This window comes from Onychostruthus taczanowskii, unplaced genomic scaffold (assembly GCF_017590055.1).
Source record: "Onychostruthus taczanowskii isolate IOZ18803 unplaced genomic scaffold, ASM1759005v1 scaffold5, whole genome shotgun sequence".
NCBI lineage: Eukaryota > Metazoa > Chordata > Aves > Passeriformes > Passeridae > Onychostruthus > Onychostruthus taczanowskii.
Window position 1 is genome coordinate 5,835,395 of NW_024502568.1, and position 21,948 is coordinate 5,857,342.

General features: G+C 55.0%; 1 protein-coding gene across 1 annotated transcript in view; it reads left to right on the top strand.

The window, feature by feature from the left end:
* SLIT1 (slit guidance ligand 1) overlaps nt 1-21,948 on the top strand; it is a 60,671-nt gene that overhangs the window by 9,044 nt on the left and 29,679 nt on the right. The window contains exons 3-5 of the mRNA XM_041415532.1: nt 3,418-3,489; nt 3,773-3,844; nt 4,493-4,564. Of these exons, the coding sequence (XP_041271466.1) occupies nt 3,418-3,489; nt 3,773-3,844; nt 4,493-4,564 (216 nt within the window). The remainder of the gene's footprint in view (nt 1-3,417; nt 3,490-3,772; nt 3,845-4,492; nt 4,565-21,948) is intronic.

Here is a 21,948-nt window from a genome sequence, read left to right on the forward strand (position 1 = left end):
CAGACATCCCATCTGGGAGTGGGATGATCCACAAGCAATGTAGCAAAGGGACTGATTGTTTTAATGACTTTCCTCTTCCCAGGGAGAAACGGGAGGGGGGGTTTCTGAAACTTGAGGGTTGCAGATGAAAATTCTCTGCCTCTCCATCAGCAGTGTGAGATTTGGAGTGCTGTGGGGGCAGAGGAAGGCAGCTTGAATGAACTTGAGGATGCTTTCTGGTGTTAAATCCTTTGAATTGGCAAGGAAAGAGCATGCCCTGTGTTTCTGCTTTCAAGTCATAGTCCAGAAATACAAGCAATCTGCTGGGCAGCTCCCCAGACGCATCAGTCCTTATTGAAGCTCTGCTGTGTGGAGCAGGGCAGAGTGTTTTGCTTCACTAGGAAAGGGCATGGAGGCAGTGGGTGAGCAGCTGAACAGCAGGGATCTGGCTTTCTGGGCACTGCAGACTGTAATTTGTCTCCATGAGGAACTGAAGGGGGTTCAGAGGGGGAAAAATGTCATGAAGTTAAATGGCAGTGTTGCCTCGGCATCCTTACAAATAAGCTTTACCTGCTGTTCGTTCCCATCTTGGTTGCAAAGGCCATCATTTACCTGAACAAAGGCATGGAAGGATGCTGGGAGCAGTTGTCAGGGAGCACACAGAGCCAGTTCCTGAGGGAGGAGGACTGTCAGGGGGCCCTGAGACACAGCCCCACTTGGGGATTGCCACCAGCCCCACTGCTGAAGTTCCCCAAGGATGCAGGGAGCGGAGGCTGGGGTGGGCTGTGTGGGCAGCAGACCCCAGGGCAGCTGGTCCTGCTGGTGCCTTCTGGTGCTACAGTCTTTGGGCTGCACTGTGCCAGAGATGCCTTGGAGAGAGGGCAGAGCCTGTTTTTGGCATGTGCAGGGACTGGCCATGTTTAGTCTGTGGCTTCCATGGCTCTTTGGTGTTTCTTCATGTTTCCATGCTTTGCCTGTGCTCTGCCTCTGGCTAAGGCTCTGTGTGCTCTGAGGACAGCACCACCTTGGGCTTTGCAGGCTGAGGTCTAAGTCCTGGCTTTCAGGTTGGGCAGTTCTAAATCAAGCCTCTCTGCCCTGTCCCTCTGCAGTACTGGAGATGTCTCAACTTCCAGTTACACATTGTACTGGAATTGTACTCTGGCTACACAGCCAGAGTAACGTTAGTTATGTTTGAAGGAAGGTGACGTGGGAGTCCTGCTGGGAACCCTCCCTCACAGCAGCTCGAATGGGTGCCATTACCTCCAGCTTGGTCTCCAGCGTGGCCCTGGGGATCTTCCAGGGAATCCTCTTTACCAAGGAACCTTTAGGACATTTGGAGAAAACCATTCCTGAAGCTGTGATTTCTCCCTGCCCTTAGCTGACTCTGGGGCTGTGGTCCATCACGAGGTGGGCACACCACTGTACATACCAAACGATCCCCTTTGTGGTGACAAATATCCCTAAAACGTGTGACACACCCCAGAGCTTCGTGCCTGGGATTGACGGCCTGACTGACCAGGGCTTTTTCTCCCACTGAGAGGGTCCGATCCTTCTGACTGGGAGTCCTGTCCCCGGCAGCCTGCTGTGCTCTCTGCCTGCTGCTCGGACAGCAAGCGGCGGGAGTCGTGGGGCTGCAGGGCCCGATTGTGGGTTTCAGTTTAATCACTGGGGCTGAGGAACCTCTATTCATTCCGGCTCGCATTCATCTGTGTCCTAGTAACGGTGCTCTCCCAACCTCCTTCCCAGCGCGGCACACACGGCTGGATAATGGCAGGAGCCCGGCAATCGCGGGGCTGAATAGCGCTGTAATTACGAGGCTATAATGGCGAGCTGGAACTCATTAGCCATTATCAGCCGTTTCAGCAGGACAATGGCAGCACCCCGGGGTGCGCGGCTGCGCTGGCTGCACCCGCTGGCCCCGCACGCTGCTCGGCGGCCCCGAGGCCAGCCCGCCGCTCACCTCGGCCCCCGCACGGCTGCAGAACGCGCTGGAGGGGAGCTTTGGCTCTGGATGGGGATGATGGACTGTGTATTCAGCCAGCCGTGTGACACGAGGCATTCCTGCTCCCTGGTCCCGCTGTCAGGGCTCAGGAAGTTACAGACCCCCGTGGTGCTGCCCAAGCACCCCAGGCTGCTCCATGGTGGCACTTTCCTGTCTCCTTCCTTCCCTGACTCCAGCAGGTCATCCTTCGCTTGACTGACTTCTCCTTCTGTAGTTTGTTTGTTTTCCCCTTGATTTTTGTGTCCGTGTTCAGTGCAGGCAGTGGGTCTCCAGCATGGGAGCCCTCCCTGAGCTCTGCCTTCACCTAGGCATCCTCCACGCCCGGCACATGCCGTGGGCAGGCTGGCTTATGGCAAGAAGCAAACACTGCCATGCTTTGTGATGTCTCCTGCACAGAGATCCCCAGCTCTGCAGACTGTGGATCCCAGGGTTGATGGTGCTGCTTTTCCCACAGTAATCACATCCTGTAATGCAGAAAGGCACTGCAAAGCTGACTGTGAGGTGTAAATCTCTGCAGCTTCTGGCTTGATGTATTTTAAAGCAGGATAATCCTAGCAGGAGCACGCTGGAGAGCATGGCTGAGGAGAGCTGGGGAAGGTGTACCCAGCAGGCTGGGAGCAGAGGCCCTGTGTGTCCAGCAGTGGGACACATGCTGTCCAGGTGCTCGGTCCTGGGCAGCACCAAAGCCATGGGTGGGTGGAGGTACCCCTTATTTCCACCAGCAGAACGAGCAAGGAGGGGCAGCATCTTTTTTATGGCTGCACTGCCTGTCCCTGTGCTCACCCAGGGCTTTTGAATGAGAGTGTGATGCCACAAAGCAGCAGCTTGTCCTGTGCAAGCTTCGCTTGGCAGGTGAAACCTGAGTGTGGCTTATTCTCCAGGTAGAAGGTGTGAAATGGCTGTGCACTGAACCGGTTGTGATGCAAGGATAATGGCAGGAGCCATTATCATGTAAGTGTCACTTACACTTGTAAGTGTCTTGCAGCTGGGTATTTAGAGGGATCCTGCTGTTCTGGGGACTTTTGTTTGTTTCTTGTTACCCTTGCCTTCTCTAAACATCTCTGTGTGATTGGGATGACCCTACCAGGTGTCAGCTACGTTTGCAGAACGGGGTGTCACGCGTCCCGGGGGAGCATCCAGAATGGGAGCAGGGAGGAGCCAGAGAGCCCCTTCCTCTTGTTGATTATGGTCCGTGAAAGATGCCAGCTTAGCCAGGCACAGCCAGCCAGACCTCTGTGTGCCCAGCACTGCTGGTCGTTGAGGGTGAGGGTGCTCTCTGGAGCCAGGAGCCATTCCTGGTGAGGGGCCACAGAATTGCACCAGCCCCCGCTGTCCTTAGTGCCCTGCCTGCCGTTTTTGGGGAGGTACTGGGGAGGCCCAGTTCTTGCCTACCTCTTGAGTGTTTCCTTGCTAATTTCTTCCTCTTCTCTCCGCAGGGAGCTCAATGGCAACAACATAACACGAATCAACAAGAATGACTTTGCTGGGCTGAAGCAGCTGCGTGTCCTGTGAGTTCCTGATGAGGGGCCAGATGCCCCCACCTTGGTGGATATTGTGCATGGTTTGTGGCCCCTCCTAGGGCTGCTGGAGTTAGCCTCTTTCTGTGGGCTTCAGCCAGCAGGGCTGGAGGGCATTGTGCTGGGCTGAGCCTGGTGGATTTCCAGCTGGGAGACAGTGGGAAGAGTCTGGGTTGTGTTGAGGGGATAATGGGAGTGAGGTACCCTGGGTCAAAAGAAGTGATGGGGGCACTGGGGAACACTTTTGCAGAAAGCTGACCCCTTCTCTCTGCAGGCAGCTGATGGAAAACCAGATCAGCGTGGTGGAGCGTGGGGCATTTGATGACATGAAGGAGCTTGAGCGGCTGTGAGTGTCTGGTCACGGAGGGAGGTTGGTGAGGGGCTGCTGGATTTAGTTGCAGAGAGCATCCTTTCCTTTTTTCCTCAAATCCTAATGTATCTGTGCTGCCTGACTTCAAACAGCTTCTCTTCTGCGTGGCACTGGTATTTTACAGTTTGGGAAGCACACCTATTTCTGTTTCTGTAGATCTTAGAGTCCTTTCTGATGCTTTTGAAGTGAGGAGCAGGTTAAACACAAATGACTTTTGCTGTATCAGCTGTGTCCTGTGTGTTAGCAAGGGAGCTGTAAGTTCTGGTCCAGCACTCAGTAAAATAGCTCAGCAGTTTAAAAATCCCAAGCTGCTCGAGCAAATATGAGGAGCTGAGCTGAGCAGCAGGTTAAGAGCGCAGTTAAGCAGCAGTCAGCAGTTAACAGCGTGGAGTCCTCTCTGCATGTAATTACAACATCGTGAGTAGCTCTATTAGTGCCCCGTGGTTGTCCCTGCCTGGGATTGTGGTGAGCAGGATGGGGGTGTCCTTGCCAGGTGGGATGCTCTGCTCTATTGGCCTCTGAGCAAGCCAAAGTGCCCAGCTCTGCGTGATGCATCCAGCTGGGCTGCAGATGGGGTCATTGCTTTGTACTCCAAACGCTGACCCTTTTCTTCTTTCCCTGCAGACGGCTGAACCGCAACCAGCTGCACACCCTGCCCGAGCTTCTCTTCCAGAACAACCAGGCGCTGTCGCGGCTGTAAGTGCCTTGTGTGCCCACAGGGCTCCCCTGGGGGACTGCCATGGGGTATGGAGGGACACTGATGCCTCGGGAGGGTGCTGCTCCTGGGGCTTACAGGCGTGTTGTCCCAGGGAGGGCTCGGCACCCAGGGGAATGCGCCCTGTCTCTGTGTGAGCCGAGCATGCAGCGAGGTGGGAAATGGGCTGTGATTTGCAGCAGACCTGAGAGAGGCAGTGTTAAGGATGTCCTTGTAACACGTGGGGATATGGGATGAGGTGCTGGCAGTCTGGGCTGGGGCTGGCATGGCAGAGTTGAGCTGTGCCTGCGCAGTGTCAGGTGGAGAGGTGCTGAGAGCTCCTCCCTGGGTGTGGATCATGGGCTTTGGAGCAGGGCTCCTTACACACTCACCCAGGTTCTCATGAAAGGAGGGTGAAAGAGGGTGTCCCTAAGGGGGTCACATTCTTTCCAGAGGCCTCCATGGGGCACAGAGAGCTCCACAACCCTGCTCAAGAGCTGCCTTTCTGTAGGTGTCTGGAGAAGGAGGGGGAAGATCCTGCCCTTCATGCCTGCTGCCCCCTCCTCACATTGCTCTATGTGTCCCCATCCCTGCCAGTCCCTCTGCCCCTGCAGAAACAACTCCAGGGACTGTCTCTTGCTGTGCAAGCCCCAGCTCCACAGATCTCCCTGCTCCTCCTCTCTCTGTGCAGCAGCAGGCTGCTTGGGGAGGGCTGCTGGGGTTTTGATAAATATTCTCTGTTCCATATTGGGTTTCCCTTGCCTGGGGCTGTTTTGCTCAGGCAATGGTGCTTTCAGCAGTGCCAGCATTGTTCAAACAAAATGTTTACAGGCTCTCAGCTATGTCAGGCACCACATACATTGGGAAGGGTGCTGTGAGGAGCAGAGGGTGCGTGCCAGACTGGGGCTGGGTGCTCTCCATCACTCAGAGAAGCAGCTTATACCCTGTGGATTGGGGTGGTGGTTGCCAGGACACAAGCTTTCTGCTTGCAGCATCTTGTATCTCCATTGATCAGCTGTGACGTGAGGATGCCAGGTCCCTGCTGAGGCAAGGCAGGAATGGATGAAATAAATAAATGTGCTGAGACATTCCCAGGACAGGAATGGCCATGCTGGGGCCAGGCAGCCCTGCCTGTGCAGTCAGGCTGTGGCTGAGCCACTTTCTTCCAACAGTGCCAGGGAGTCAGTCCCAGAGTCCAGCCTGAGGCGTGTAATGAAGGGTTAAAACGCTGTGTGGGTTGCCAGTATGGGATGTGTGAAGTGGTGGACAGGTGCCAAAGATGGGCCTAGGTAATGGCAGCTGATAGCACAGGCGTTCAATTAATTATCAAATGGCATTTGTTGAGCTCAGCTGTGCCATATCATGGCGCCAGCAAGGGCCCATCCTCCTGCAGCCACCCATTGCATAACAGAAACACGAGAATGATTTTACAAATATTGCTGTTTCCTTTTTAATCTTCTCTAGATTTTAATACCAGGCTTTTTCAACAAGCAAACCCCAGCAATTCGTTGTGGAGATGCAGAAGAGCAGCATGTGTGTCTCCTACACGTACAGCATGCCCCTACACAGCTGCCAGGCTCGTGTGGAGCCAGGACTATGCCACGGTGTGCAGGGGGCTGTACACAGCACCGAGGGTTTGAGAGGGCTATGCAAGATGCTCCTTGCAGCCACCTCACATTCAGGTGCATTTCAGCCTCATCCTGTTGTTTTGCTGCTTACTGCAATGTGGTGGTTATTTCAAACCTTTTCCCTCCCACCCTCTCTTGAAGTTGTTTTCTGGCCATTTCTGCCATGGCAAACTGCCTGAGTTCCAGCACCTGGAGCTTTTCTTGTTCAACCTAGGGCTGTGTGCATGGGCTCAGATTTTGCAGCTCCTCAGCTATAGCTGGTGCCATGTCTTGGGGAGCTTTGAGGCGTGCTTGGAGCAGAGGGTCCCTGTGATGAGTGGTGGGACTGGGACAGGGGACACACTGAGCCACCCTCCAGCCTCCTCTGCAGCAGGTTCCCCCACACACATTAATGAGGGCAGGGGTGCAGCGCTGGGGTCTGCCCAGAGAGCACATCCTGGCAGATCCTCGAGTTCTGCATTTGTGCGACAGAGCCCTATGTGCCAGAGGACCTGCTGCTCCCTCTCCTTGAGGCTCCTGGTTGCTGAGGTGCTCAGGGCTGATTTGGGAGGATGGCAGAGCAGGGGTGGCTTGTCTGGACACACATGCTGACTTGGCAGGAGGTGGGATCTGGACCAGTGGGATCTGGCCAGCCAGTGCGGGAGGTCATAAGGACACTCTTAAATTGCTGCAAACCCGGGTCAGGCTACAGGGATATGAGTCAGTGGGGAACAGGTTTAAGCTAAATTGAAATCAGCTCTCCTTGAATGAAACTGGAGCCTCCGCACTGGGCTTTGCACTTGTTTAACTGCTGAAATGGATCTGGGGTGGCCCCACTGCTCAGGACCCCCTCTCTGCCCAGTAACAGGCCAGGACCTGTGCTGGTCTAGGAAAAGAAGGCTCTTACCAGCACCATTTTCCTGCAAACCCTGATCTCCAGATCGCTTCCAGCAAACAGGCTTCCCCTTGACCCACAGCCTGCAGCCACCCATGGCATGCTTCTCAAATTCTGGAGTCCTTGCTAGGTCCTCCTGTCCTCACACCATTGTACTGGGAGGTCTTGAATTAGCAAACACTGCCTGAATGAGTCAGGCTGAGATCTGTTGAGTTGGGAAATGAGGCTGTCTGGTGGCAGCTGAAGCAGAATGCAAGGGGTGGGTTGCAGGAGCTGCTGGGGGTTGCTTAGATGGGCCCTTGGGTGCTGGCTGGGTGCTCCAGCCTTTTCTAGACATGGTCTTGATGGATCTTTTTCAGCTCATCAGTTCACAGAAGATGAAGGCAACTCTGCTGAATTAGGGGTATATGATACCCATAGAGCAGTTTCCCACTGTACCTTTTCTGCTGAACCTGATGAAAATTTTTCAGGAGCACAAGAGGAGTCCCTGAGGTTCAGGTTGGGATGGAGAGCTCTTTGTGCACCTCCTGACTGTCAGAGCCTAATCCTCGTTGTGGTACTTTGTGGCCTCCCATCCCGGCTCGAGCTACAATTGGTTACATGGAACTTGGCTGTAAAGAGCATTTGTGCAACGGGATAATGGAAAGGGTTGGAGTTAAACCTGATCCGCTGGGGCTTAAGTAAACTGGGGAATGGCAGGAAAGGGCCAACGGGAAGCAAACCTCAAATGAGGGCATGGGGGAGGTGAGATGCCTGGAGAGGAATGTTTTCCCCTTGGAATTTGGAAATATTGAGCTGACGCCTGCCCAGAGCCCATTTCAGTCTGAGATGGTGGGGGTGGTCCTTGGCAGTGGGGCCAGGAGGCAGGGGGACTCCCTGCATGGCCTCCTTTATTGATGTCCCCACAAGGAGCAGGTCACTCATTAAGCAGTGCTGGTGGCTGGAAATGGTGCTGCTCTGAGGTTTCGCTGGAGAGCGCCTGACCTCAGCGACCCGTTCTCAAACCGGGTTTAATTAAACTGTCAGCACTGGACGGAAGAACAAAGCTTGGTGGGCTCAGGGGGGAAAGCCAGGGTCCCCCAGCAGCTCACTGGGGAAGAGCACATCTCCTGCGAAGTGGAGGGCTGATAAGAAGATGGATCTTTCCTTCCAGTGAGGATTACCCAGGCGAGAAGGTGACCTCTTCTATTGCAGTGCCCGGTGTTGGTCCCCAGTGTGCCACAGCCGTGCACATCTTGGCTCAGCAGTGGTGCACGCCAGGAGCCAAGGGGATGCTGGAAGATCTTCTTTCACCATCTCTCCCAAGCTGGCAGGAGTTGGGGTTTTTTTTCCCCAACAGCCCCCAACAGAAAAAGCAAGCAGAGTTTCTCTCTGCTTCCTTGTGGGGGGGAAGGATGAGACAGGAGTTTTGTAGCGCTCTCTCCCTTCTCTGCTCAACTCCCCTTAAAACCTCCTCCTGAAGCTGTTTCTAAGTCTCTTGGGGGTTCTGGATGGGGGATGCAAGGAGGACAGAGAAGTCTGGAATGGCTGTAGCAGCAGGGTGAGGACAGAAATGCCGCGGGCACATCATCAGGGAGGCAAAGACGTGGGCTGTTGAAATGTGCTAAAGGCAGCCAGGATGGCTATAAATAAATAGTTTTTCCCAAGGGAAGCCGCGCTGATGCGAGGGAGGAGAGGAGCAGTGGGTGCTTGGCTGTGAGGAGCTCTGGGGAGTAGCTCCTGCAGGGGAGTCTCAATCCCAGATGGATGCATCCGCACGGGAGTAGGTGCCCAGTGGTTTCCCTCAACAAAAGCTGCAGTAGCTGCTCCTTGCTCAGGCAGAATGGGAGCTGAGAGTGAGCAGAGAGTAGGGGGGAAAAAGTCTTGTCTCCAGAAGGAGGGAGATTTAGGACATGGGCCACAGACTGTCAGTTTCTGGCGGACCCATGCCAGCAAAAATGGTGAAGGAGATGGTGCCACATCTTAGCTGGCAGGCAAGCCCAGGGGGAAGGGCTGCCGTGCTGCTCTCAGTCTGTAAGGGCAGGGGCTCCCTAGAAACAGCATTAACATCTCAATCAGGGCTGGTGACTTTCTGAGCCGGGGACATGTGAAATGTTGTAGGAGCTGGGGGGATTGTCACGCTCCCGTGAGACTCTTCTCCTGAGGCCAGAGCCTGCAGAGGAATAGTGATGCTCTATGGCTGCCTCTGTCTGGGAGCTGACAGAGGGACCAGGGCTGGTCCAGACCCACCATGGACCCAGGGGTATTTAAAGGGAGTTTTGGGCTGAGTGGCAGAGAGGACCACAGCTGGGTGTGCTGCCTGGTTAGGAGAGATGATATTATGGCAAGCCCTGGGGCAGGTTCCTCGAACCACCCCTGCATTTGGCTAAACCCAGCCCTAATTGCCTTTAGAAAAGCAGGCAGAGAAAAATGGAGGGCTGCTAAATAACTTGAGAAAATGCAAATGACATCCTTCAAGAAGGAGAGGATCACAACCACGCCAGAGGAAGCTGTGAGCTGAGTAGTAGCAAAACAGGGTGACAAGTGAAAAAGGAGCTGTCAGAGAAAGGAATAACAAAACAGGCCCCGTTCAGATGGGGCTGGCTGTGTGTGGGAGGTGTTGCTTGCGAGACTGTACTAGTGACCATTCCTCTTGGGGCTGCACCAGGAAAGCCCCCAGATAGGGAAGGCAGAGATGGAGAAAAAAACATGTTCCTGTGATGGCTGGATAAAGAAGCGGTCCTGTGCCCCCACAGTGGGTAGTCATGCTGGTGCCAGGTGGGAAGTGTGGCTGCCAGGTGGGGACACTCTCTGGGGAGTGCATGTGCCACAGCTTTGCTCCCTCCCAGTGGGGGAGACGTGCCTGAGCCCCCTTTTCAATTTAGTGGGGGATATTTTGTGCCTGCCTGCTGGTTGGCTCCCTGGAAATGCTGTCACTGTGGTGGGCTGGCTCTGGCTGTGCCCTGGCTCTCCTGTGCCAGACACCCGCCCCCACCTCCCACAGTCACTCCTGTTGGGGCTTTGCTTGAGGTTCACTCTCTCCAGCAAGGTTTTTTGCTGGTTCTGGAGCTCAGCAAGTGCCCAGGAGCCTGCAGCCACTGCGTGGGAAGGGGCTTATGGGCACAGCCTTGTGTTTTCATCTTGCCCTGCTGGAGCAGGGTTGCTTTGGCTCCCTGGGCACGTGCCCCTTTGCTCTTTGCACACATGCGTATGTGCTGATATTCTGTGCAGAGGTCTGCGATCCAAGAGCAAAGTGCCAAGGTCAGAGCACAGAGCAGCTTTCCTGGAGCAAACCTCCCTGCTTCCCCTTCCCCAGCATCCCTCATTTTGTCCCAGCTCCCCCTCTAGCAGCATCCCCCTCCCCTTGCCGGGTGAGGGCCAAGTGTCCCCGCTGTCACCATGCCCACATTTTGGACTCCGGGTGCCGTACCCCACCGCGCTCCCCAACAAAGCTCCTTCTGTTGGGGACAGAGCACGGCTGGGGGGGCCAGGCTGGGATGTGTCCCCCCGAATACCAATGAGGAGGGGCAGCGTCTTTACCCCTGTAGCTGGGGGAAGGGGGGAGCTGTGGGGTCTGTGTGCTGCGAGACACCCCCCCACACCAGCTGGGGGGAAGGGGAAGGGAGGCCTCTCTGCAGCCCCCGGGAACAAAGAGTCAGTGTGGCTCGTGACAGCTCTAAGGAAACGCAGGGAAACAAATGTGCCACTAATAGGTGGGGAGGTTACCTAGGGAAGGATGCTGCCAGGCGGGCGGGCAGCCAGCCCCTCCCCGGTGGGCTGCCAGGCGCTGAGGGGCTGCTCCTGGCACCCCAGCCTTGGCAGGGCTCAGGGAGCTACAGAAGGGCCAAGCTGAGGCAGGCTGATACGTCCTTGTGCTTCTGGCCCGTGGGGACAGCATCCTTACAGATACCTCTGGGGCTTTGTGCTGGGTAACCCTGATGGGAAGGAGCACCCTTGTGCAGGGAGCTGCTCACTGCCTGCTGCTCTTCTTCCTCCATCATTAATGTGCCACAGATTCAGCTTTTTTGCGGGGGAGGGCAGTAAGACTCCCTGGGGGATCCTGAATGCAGATAACCTTAAAGCCTCACAAATTAAACACATTCTTAAGATCTCTTTATATTTGAGCACTTCCATAAGCTTTTTGGGACTTGATCCGCAGTCTCCAGAGGCACAGGGAGTACTGGGGTGAGGGTAGTAACCATGACCCAACCTGCAGATGAACAGCCTCCCTCTTTGCTTCCACCAGCCTGGGCTCGTCCCACCGGGGTGGTGCTGCAAGCCCTGCACAGGGACGCCCTGGCTCTGTTCTGTGCCATTATCCTGCCCGCGAGCCGGGGCTGCCAGGAGCGGGCATTGCCAGACGGCTGCCTGGAGATAATCTGCCCCATTCCCTCCATGCACCCCGTTGTGCTCCTGACTCACGGCCGGCTCCAGTTTTCTGCCTGTTGAGACGCTTCCAAGGTTTCCTTGGCAATGCACGGGGTCAAGCCCCACTCCCGGGGCTCTCTCCTTGAGCCACTGGTTCTGCTGGGCTCACCCTCTGACTTGCTTTGGGTGCAGGCTTGGATTTGGGTTTTGTAGTGTTATTAAAGCGAAAGTCTGTAGTGAGGTGCAGCTTTCAGCCCCCTGCCCCTTTCAGCAAAGTCCTCTCCTCCACATGGCATCATGCAGAGCATCCCTGTCCAGCTTCCCAGTGGTGCTCTGGCAAATGGGAATTCGCAACCCATGGGAAAAAGCAATGAAAAATCAAGTCTTCCTAAAGCTGAGCAGCAGTGCTAATTACACAGCTATTAAAACACAGGAATTATTTATTCCCTGCCTGCCTCACAGCTCATTGCCTGCATTGTCCCACATCCAGCCTTTAGCCACCTTTGGTCCCCTGAAAGAGTTAAAAGAGCACTTGGAGGATCTGATGCCTTTGTCCATCCATTTTGAGCACAGCATAAAGGCATTTCCTTCCTCCTGTTTTCACAGCTCAAATAGTAGAAGAGTTCAAAGTGATATTAAAGAATCGTGAGCAGAATCAGCCTCTGGTAATTTGAGTTCCAGAATGTGGAAGAAAAAAGTCCTATGCAGTGATTTGAAGCTAGGTTATAACTTGGTACCACTGCATGTGCATCCCACAGACGTGTGAATGTGCAGAGCCAGGTAATTAACCTGTGTTTGCTGGCTGATCTTCCCGCGGGTGGGTGCTGGAGCCCCTCCTCTCTCATGCTGGGACTGCAATGAAAACAAGCTGTCAGCAGTTTCCAGCACTGCTTCCAACAGCGTGCCTGTGCCGTGCTCTTTCTCTTCTGCTCCCAAGGGACCTGTGGTGCTTTTGGCATTGGTGCTGCACCACACAGCCTGCAACCCCCACACCAGCAGCTGGGCTTGCTGGGCTCCAAATTCTTGCCCAAGCGGGCTGCCTGGAGCCCTGGGATGCTTTATCCAGTGCTGTAGGCAGGTGAAGTTCCCCATGCTGAATGCTGTAAGGGCCAAACCGATGAGTGTAAGTGGGAAAGATGCCCCTTTGCACAGCTGGGGGTTTTCCTGGTGCAGCAGGGCTCCTAGGCATTGCCAAGGGGAAGGTGTGCCCTGCCTGCAGGGATGAGCTGAGGGTGTCCTGGTTTGGTGAGCCCATTTCCCTGTGTGCCAATTGACATCCATGTACAAGGGAACCCTGCTGGCAGTGTGTTTGGGGAGGTGGGGATCCACTTTCCAGATTCTCATCTGTGTTAAATTAATTATCATCTCAGGCTTATCCTCACTTAATCAGGGAGACGCAGACTTCTGTGGCTGGGGCTCCCACTGCCCTGCCAGAGCCAAGCAGAGTATGGATTAGGGGTCTTACCAGCTGCCTTCCACAGCCCTTCCATGGTTGTTGCACCCCCTTTGCCCACAGAGGCTTTTGTCCTCATTTGTGTCTGTATTTCCCTTCAGGACAGGAAAAGCTGGATTAATATTTACTGCTCCCAAGGGAGCTGTTGGTAACTGAAGACGTCCCGCTGTCTTTTTTTCTCTAAACTGGGAGGCAGGAAATGGCAGGGATGGTTTAGAATGGTTTCCTCACCCCTCCTTCTCCCTGTCTGGTCCTTGCTGCCCCTCCAGTGAGGGATGGGCATTTGAGGCAGAGGTGCTTGAAGAGAAATAAAGTTTCACTGACTTTCTGCAGGCCCTGGGGTGGAGGAGAGGTGTTTCCCTGGGAGGTGCAGCCAGAAAGAGCTTGACCATCCACTTGAGTGTTTGGGAAATGGTAATTTTGGCATTCTAAGGAGAAAGGAGGAAGAGGCGTTAGCTATGTTGCATGGACAGAGTGCTAAGTGTGGAAAGCACAGGAATAGCTCTTAAAAGGTATTTCCCATCCCGGAGCTGGGAAGTTCTCCACCCCCAGACCCCTCCCATGGAAGAACTGGGAAAGGAACCTGGGAATTCTGACCCTGTGTCTCCCCACACCATCCCATCCCTGGATGACACTCAAAGGGAATTTTGTCCACCTAGGAGCCCCATAGATGGGTCAGTGCTTCTTCCCCTCCACTTCACCCCATCTAGGATGCTTTTTCCCAGGCTGGTCACTCCGTGACAGAGAGTCGCAGTGGCAACAGGGGCCTGGAGATGACGGTTGAAATTGACCTCACCATGGCACCCTTTTGGGATATTTCCCTGTGGTCTGGTGATTCTTCTTGCCATGGACCAGCACATATCCAGCAAAACATGAAGCAGTGTGCTGGTCCAAGGCAAGAACAGTGGAAATGCAAAATGGGTGTGGGATGGGGGGTAGGTATTCAACCCCAAGGATACTCCATTAATTACCAATCATGGGGATAAAGTCGGGGCCACATAGCAGGAGTAGGGAGCTGTGCTTTTGGGGTAAACAGGAGCAAGGAAGTGAGGAGCAAGCAAGGGGCTGGCTGCATTCCCAGGACTCGGCAGTGTTTCCAGCTCTCGCTGTCTGACCGGAGGCATTTCCACCTCCCGGTGTTGTCGTCCTGCTCCAGCTCGCTTGTTCTCCTCCCCACGGGCTCAGCATGTTGCTCATTCCTGCATCCTACGATTTCACAGCATCCCCGCAGCCGGGTGCTAATGAGATTAGACCCAAGCTTTAAGATGTCTCTCTCTATCCTTTGCCATCCAATTACACAGCCCGCATGGTATCTGATTGCCTGTGAGAGGGGAGGACTGGGGCTGGCTGGGATGGGAGGATGCAGCTGGTCTCTCTGGGTATCAGCCCTGCCGTGCTGAGTGGTTTTCTTTTGGTTTTCTTTCATTCTTTCTTTTTTTTTTTTTTTTTCCATTCTCCCCTTGGCTTTGAGCTGCTTCGTTTGGCTTTTTCATCGCTTCTCGATGTGGCGGCTGGGCAGAATTTGTTTAAATTAACTGCTTGAATGGCAGCGTTTGTGTGTGTTGGTGGGGGGGAGCTCAGACAGCACCAGAATGGATGAGGGGGATTAAAGGTGCCTAATGGGTTCCAGATGGGCATCCTGGACTGGGAAACACCCCCGCAACCCCAGCCCCAGCCAGGGGCCGCTGGCAAGGAGCTTGGGGCTGCGAGCTGGGATGCTACAGCAAGCAGCTGCCTGGTTCTCCTGCGGCAGGGCGGCTGCTCCGAGCACGTGCCAGTGGCACTGGGGTGCCCTGAGGCTCCCCAGGTGCTGTGACTGCCCAGCCCTGCTGGAGTGAGCAGGCAGATGCACCAGAAGAAGCATCTTCCCTGGCTGCCCGGAGCATGGGGTGCAGCAGGTTCTACTCCCTGCTGCAAGGCTCTGGCGATGTGGGGCTGGGGACAACCACTTTGTGTGTGATTCCAGCTTTCAGAGGGGCCTCAGCTCAATCACTAGCTGACACTGCAAATGCAGCCCACTGGGGCAGCACCACTGGTGCATCAGTTTCTGCTCTGCAGTCTTGGTTGCAATGAGGAATGATAATATTTAGTCTTTGTTGCCCTCCCCCTGGGCTCTAGAGTAGCTTGGGGCGGGTGCTCGCTCAGTTCGACATCCCCACCACTGCAAATGTCAGCGTATTTTTTCGTATTTACAGATGGAAAACTGAGTCGCAGAGACGGGAAGAAATTGCCTGTGTGGCCCTGCCAGCTGCATTTCCCAGATCTGTAGGGGTTAGAGACGTGGTGACAGCCCTGCCTGTCTTTCCAAGGGCTGTGCCTCCCACCAAGGGCCAGATTTCTCCTCCAGAGCTGCTACATGGTGCCAGAGCTGTGTGTTTGCAGCCTGTCTGGTGGCAGAGCCTTGATTGGAACCATGTCAGTCCCAAATGAGATGAAGAGTGTGGAAGTGAAGGGCTGCTGGGGTTTGGTGTCACTGGCAGGGACCTCAAGGTCATTGCTTTTGAGTTTTATTAATGGCTGAGAGCGGGAGTAGGATATAAGCTGTGAGACAGTCATCTGCTGGGAATATCACCTGTGCTGTAGGTCAGCACATCATTTTGTGGGAGATTTTAACTTTTTACGGGGGAGGTAGCGGGGGAGCTTTTCTGTAGGGCTACAGAAGCAGGCAGGTTTAAAGGAAGTGAGCGTCACATGGAACCTTTTGCTACTGAAAGCTGACAAAGCCCTGGTCCTAGTGGGAATGAGCCCACTCACCCCAAAATAGTTTTTTGTGAAGGCAGTGGTTTGCTCTGGTGTGTCCAGCTGCTTCCAAGCAGATGACTGAGCCTGGGAATGAGGCAAGGCTCAGGAGGGAGACCCACAGCCCCACTCCCCCATCCAGGAGGGAGGTGGCAGAGGAGGGCCCTGGCTGGGTGTCACGGGGACACATGGGGTAGTTGGGAAGTGCTGGCTGACCTCCATCACCTGCTGACCCTCAACCAACGCTCCGTTGGCCAGCCCTCCCAGCTCATCCTTGGCCCCACATTCCCCCACCCGGCTCTTGTTTCCTTCCACAAATATTGAGAAAATAAACAGCACAGCCAAAAGGGGACATCCCTGCATCCCTCCACACACAGCTGCCTCCCCAGGGAGCCACACAGGTGGTGACCCTGCATTCCTCAGTCTGAGGGTTAACTGAGAGAAAGCAAATAATGGCTTCTCCTGGGGCTGCTCCAGCCTGTGCCTGTGGCTAGGGCTGCCTCTTGCCTAAGGAAAGGGACTCGTGGTGCAGGCAGGTCCCCATCTCTAGCAGGGGTGATTGCACAAACATGGCTCTTCATCCACGTAGCTCAAATTCCCCATTGTGGCCTTGAGCCGGCTCCTTAGGACAGGATCTTCCTATCCCCCATCCTCCTTGACTCTCCTCATCCTGGTCTTGTCTCTTAGCAACTCCCCTGCCCAGGACCTGGGCTGTGTGGGGAGGGATGTGACACTTTCTATGCATCAGTCACTTTGTCACCTCCAGAGTGAGCGTGAGGTCGTTAACCCCTGAGCACAGTGAGTGAGGATAGAGCATCCCTGCCATGCCTCCCCCCGGTGGCAGCCGCTGCTCTGCCTCCAGCTTGACACCGATCCCCGCTACAATAACGATACGGGTGGCAATCAGGGAGGAATTAAAGGATAATTAATGCCAATCCACATGGAAAATTGCTCTCGTCAAACAAACCTGATATCATTTTTTTGATGAGCTGACAAATTGGGTTGATAAGTAGCGACTGTGCTGACATGATATACCGAGACTTCTGCAAGTCATTTTGCTCTTGCCTGGAGGATATTGCCGTGAAAACATTAATATTCTGCAAAAGTCTGTGTAGCATTTCTGACAGCGTTCTTCACTGGTAGAAATCCCTGGGGGAATTGCAGTGGTCACCTCTCTGGCAGGGTGCAGTGGGGGTCTGACGGTGGTGAACTGATGTTCAGCATCTCTGCAAAGCTGCGGTGGTCTTGGAATCTTTGATGGCACCGCTGACTTTTTCCAATCAGCCCCCAATATCCTGGTCTCTTGTTGCCTCCTCTTTCTGCCTTGCACCAGCTGAGGGTGAGCTGAGTGGCCTGGGTGATGCAGCCTGGGAAGAAACCACCTGCACAGTGAGAGAACTGAGTCTGGGAGGGCACGTGAGCCAGCAGTGAAAGGAGCGGGGCTGGTGCTGCGGGCAGGATGCCGGTCTAGCGGGGATGCTCTGCCTGAAACACCTGCACTGGGAAACATCCTCATGCAAGGTCACGCAGCTGGGGGAAAAAAAATGTAGGTCACAGCTACAAGACAGGGAGCAGTGTCTGGGGATGTGGTTACACTGAAAAGGACTTAGCAGCCGTCGTGTACGCCTGCTCTGGGATGTGGGCTTCCAGCTTGGGCAGTGATGGATGTGCGGAGTAGCTCTGGGTGCTGGGGAGTTGCCAGTTTGGGGGGCAGGAGGGAGGCCTCTGCTGAGCATAGTTTATGCTTCAGGGCCCACAGCTTAGAGAGATGTTGGGAAATTAGAAATTGCTCAGAGAGGAAGTGCACAATAATTGGAGGTCTGGAAAATCTGCCTTCCAGTGAAAAGTGTTAAAAAGCTCAGTCTATTTAGTGTATGCAAGAGGAGGCTAGGAGAGAAATTTATCTCCATCTCTGCATACCTGCATGGGGAAAAGCCTGATTATAGGGATGCCATTAATTAAAAAAAAAAAAAATAAGAGAAAAAGCATAAAATCATTCAATAGCTGCAGGCTGAAACTAGACAAATTCAGACTAGAATTAAATTTGTCTTTTTCATGACAGAGAGCAATTAACCATTGAACACTCAGCTGGGAAAGAGGTGAATTGAATGTCCTTTGAAGTTGCAAAGGAGACTATACTTCTTTTCCCAGTGGTGGAAACTGGAAGTGTCAGTTGGAGCAGAAATCCCTGGGAGGGCTCTGGGTCTGGGCTGAGTGCTCAAAGTGTCCCAGTGATAAAGTGTCCCCTTCTGGGTGATGGATGATACTCCCTCTCTGGGTGCTGGGGACATAAGTCCAGTGCCTCCAACACAGGCCAGTCCTTAATTGCTCTCAAAGTCCCCAGGCATCCCTGCTCTGTGAGGCTGGCGGAGCAAAGCCAGCTGCAGAGGCTCCTCTCTATCTGGGATGATGTGAGTTGATGTCTGAACAGACACATCTGCAGGTGGGGATGGGGCTGCCACAGCTTGGGGCTGCTGAAGGGGTTCCAGGCTGGCCCTGCTGCTGCCAGCCAGGCTGGGGAGATCCACTGGCGCAGCTCTTCCCACGCTCTCCCCAGGGGATGCTCAGCCGTGGCCTTCCCGACCTCTGCACTGCAGTCCTGTCTGAGCATCTTAGGCAGAAATATATTTTATTAGCACTGGAAAAGAGAAAGACAGCTTTGCTTTAATTTTATGAGCTCTAGAATACCTTGCCTGGTTAGGTGCTGGCTGAACTTTCTGGGGGCTTTGGCTTGAAGCTCACAGGGCAAATAGTGGTGGTGGCTGAAGTTGTTTTCTTTTCCCTACACTCCTCCCTCATCCATCACAACTGCTCCTCCTGTGCCCCCACCTCCACAGAGCCAGACAGGACCTGTTCCTCTCCTGTTCCCATCCATTTGTGGAGAGATGCCAGCAGTGACTGTGACAGCGAGGCCAAAACAGTGCTGCTGGATTATCCCCGAGTGGGGTTTTCCTGTCTGTCAGTGTCCAAAATTGTGGCTGGAACAATAAGAATGTGAAACTGGGCTGTAGATGAGGACATGGCTCTGGGGAAGTTACACTGTATATTTGGGGACACTTTTACAGTGGGGGAATGCTGTGGGGAGCTGTTGGTGCCCCTGTGAGCAGGGCACTTGCAGCCTGCCAACCCCTGATCCCCCGGTTGTAGGACTGTCTTTACATCCTCTGGGAATCTTTGTGCTCCTGTCCTTGCTGCCTGCCACTTGCAGGGCCTGCGTTTTGTGCTTTTGCTTCTTTTTCTTCCCTTTATTTTCCAGCCTCTTTCACAAAGACACCTATTCTCCCCTCACCGTGCCCTGGGGATTTACACAGAAAGCTCACCCTCAACATGGCAAAAGAAAGGCCCGGGCGGCCCGGGAGAGGAAGCTCACACAAAATGTGGTGTGTGGCTCTTTGTGTCCCCTTTGTAATTCCTCTGCACAATGAACTGCCCTGGCCACCCACCAGCCCCGAGCTACCCCAGGTGCCTCATCCCTCAGGCCTCTCGATGTGGCAGCGGGCAGAGATGGGGATGCTGCTCGACAAGCGGCCGAGAGCGCAGCCTTTGTGCTCAGAAAAGGGGAAATTTGGGCAGGATGGAGATGGCCATGTTCCTGCAGCAGCAAAAAGCACCTTGCATCCCCGCTAGCCCCCAGGCAGAGCGCTGGGGGTCCCTCCGGCAGAGCCCTTCCATCAGCCCCGCTCTGACGGCTTTTAACATGCTAATGACCCTCTCAAGGGCAGGAGCAGCTCTGTGTAAAACCCATGTTCAGCCCTCGGTCATGGACATTTGCTCGGAGACACAGTGTTAAATATTTATCCTCCCCGCCTCCCCCTCAGCTCCGCAGGCATTAACAATAGCGATTGCAACCGGCCCCTTCCCCCTCGCCGGGAACATGTGGCTCCCGGACCATGACAGCGAACGTTATCGTTTGTACCTGTGAATTATTGATAAGGTGTAAGATAGTTCTTGCGGTGAAAAAATAATGAGAGGGAGAGGCTGCAGCCTGGCAGGGCAGGCGCTGCTTCAAACCCTCTTCTCGAGGGGCAGAGTGGGAGGTGGGACCCGGTTCCTGCTGGGCCCATCCACCAGCTGACCGTGCGGCCCTCAGCAGCGTGTGGCCAGCGCCCGGCCGCCCTTGTGCCTGCTGACTCCTCTCGGCACGGGTCTGCCTGGCGCCTGGCCTCTCCTGGCCGTCGGCCCCCTTCCCCGGGGGAGGTGGGCAGCTGCCCTCCCTCCCCGGCCCCACGCTGCCTGCGCCCCCCGTGAGCCAGGGCCGGTCGCTCCGGCAGCTGCTGCGGGTCCGGGCCGTGAGCGGGGCTGTCCCCGCGGCTGCTCACCCCGCGGTGTCACGGAGGAAGGGGCAGGCGCTGCCCGGCCCTGCAGACGCTGTGGCTCCAAGGAGCAGGTGGGAGAGCCTTTCAGCTGGCTGGGCTGAGGGCTCCGGAGGTCTCCAGGGGCTGAAGGACAGAGAGTGGTCCTTGGCCTGTGGGTTTATGGGCACCGATATGCTGTCCTTGTGTCCTAATCTGTCCCAGGGATGATGCTGCTGAGTCCCTGGAAAGCAGGTGGCAGTCCTGAAAAGGGGTCAGGTTTAGGGCTGTCGTTTGGTTGGAAGCTGAATGCAGAGTGTCCATCCCCTTAGCTGTGTCCCAGAGAGCCCCTGTGTCTGCCAGCTGGGGCAACTCAGCGCTCCAGCTCTGCTTTGCAAGCCTCTGGGATGCCATGCGGGAAGGTGCAGATGGCTCAGGGGGATCTTGTCATGGTGGCGTGGGCAGTCTGATTAAAATGGTTCAAAGCCCAGCTTTGATATACTTAGACCCTCAACACTGCTGCTGTGTTTTGCAGGGAGAGCACGAGCAGGAGAGTCCAGGCACTAGCGTGCAGATCTGGGCCAATCTGCGGCTACACATCTGCGTCCCTGGGCCTGGTGGTGGAGAACCAGGGTCTTCCTCTCTGCCTCACCTCCCCAGAGTGCTCTTTAGGTTGTGTGCATAAGGAAGCATTGCTGGGAGAGGAGCATTGAGTGGTCTTTCCACAAGCCTCAGAAGATGGGCTGGACTCCTGGAGGGGCTGTGTCCCCCCTCTGCTGCTCCCCATGGTGCTGCTTTTCCAGGTGTGCTGACACAGGAGTGGGCAGAAAATAGCAAAGGCTCTAAACTGAGAATTAAGGAGTGATTAAGAGAGCATGTGTGTGTGCAGTGTGTCTGCATGCTGGAGGGAGTGTGGACATGGTGCCGCAGGGTATGGACACAGCAGGCAGTGCAGCAGAGCGTGGGGAGAGCCCCCAGGCCAAGGGTGCTCCAGCATCAGGCAGCATTACCCTGGTACGAGCTGCAGCATGGGAGCTTTAGCAAGGAAGGGGATGAGTACAGCTCTCAATCCCACTGCAGCAGAGCATCCCTGAGCAGGTGATTTATCCCAGCATTAAAGGGTCTGGAAATGTGAGCCCTTGTCTCCCCGCTCACCCTTCCACTCCCTGACTTGTCTCCAGCTGTGCAGCAAATACAAGCCAGTGCACTCGGATAGCAACTTTGAAGTGTGAATTTCAAACACACGCTCTGTCCTCATCCCCTCTCCCATGTCTGATGGGATGCACAGGGAGCAGCAGGAACACCAGGCACATGAAACAGCCCTGTTCAAAGCCTGGCACTGCAGCTTCCACTTGCAAGTTAAGTTTGCAGGCAATTACCAGGTGGTGTTCCCTGCCTTAGCTCCCGGCCTTTTCCCTTGCAAACCGCCTGCTCTCTGCTCTGCTTTTAGGGTAAGAGCCTGGCAGCAGAGCAAACACAAACACCAGAGCACACAGACACTGTGTTGGGCTGGGCTCTTGCCTGCAGGTTAAGATGGGGGATGCTGCAGCCCTCCTGTGCCCCCTCCTGTGGTCCTCATGGCTCCAGCTCAGCACTGAATTGGGCTCACACCAAGCCAGAGCTGAAGACTGAGAAACAGAAGTTTTCTGTGCAGGGGGCAAAGCAAGACAGCAGCACTTTGGCCCCCTTACTCATGCAGAGGAGACCAAACCCAAGCTGGTTTTTTCTCCAGGTGTATTTTGGCTGGAAGTGTGCAGTGGGGATGGCTCATCCCGTGCTGGATCCCAGGGTGCTGCGGGATGCTCACGTGCTCAGCCAGAGCTGCGGCTGTGTGTGCAGGGGAGCACCCAGCCCCTTCCTTGCGCGAGGCAGAGGCGAGACAGCGCATGTAAACTCGACTTCACAAGACAGCAAATGCACTGTGGTCGGATGGAAATTGGCTCTTGGAGCTGCTTTCTTATGACACAGAGCAGCTCCCGGCTCCTGCTCCCCCCTCAGAGAGTGGATGGGCTGATAATATGAGGAAGCGCCTGCTCCCCTTCAAGCCACTGTG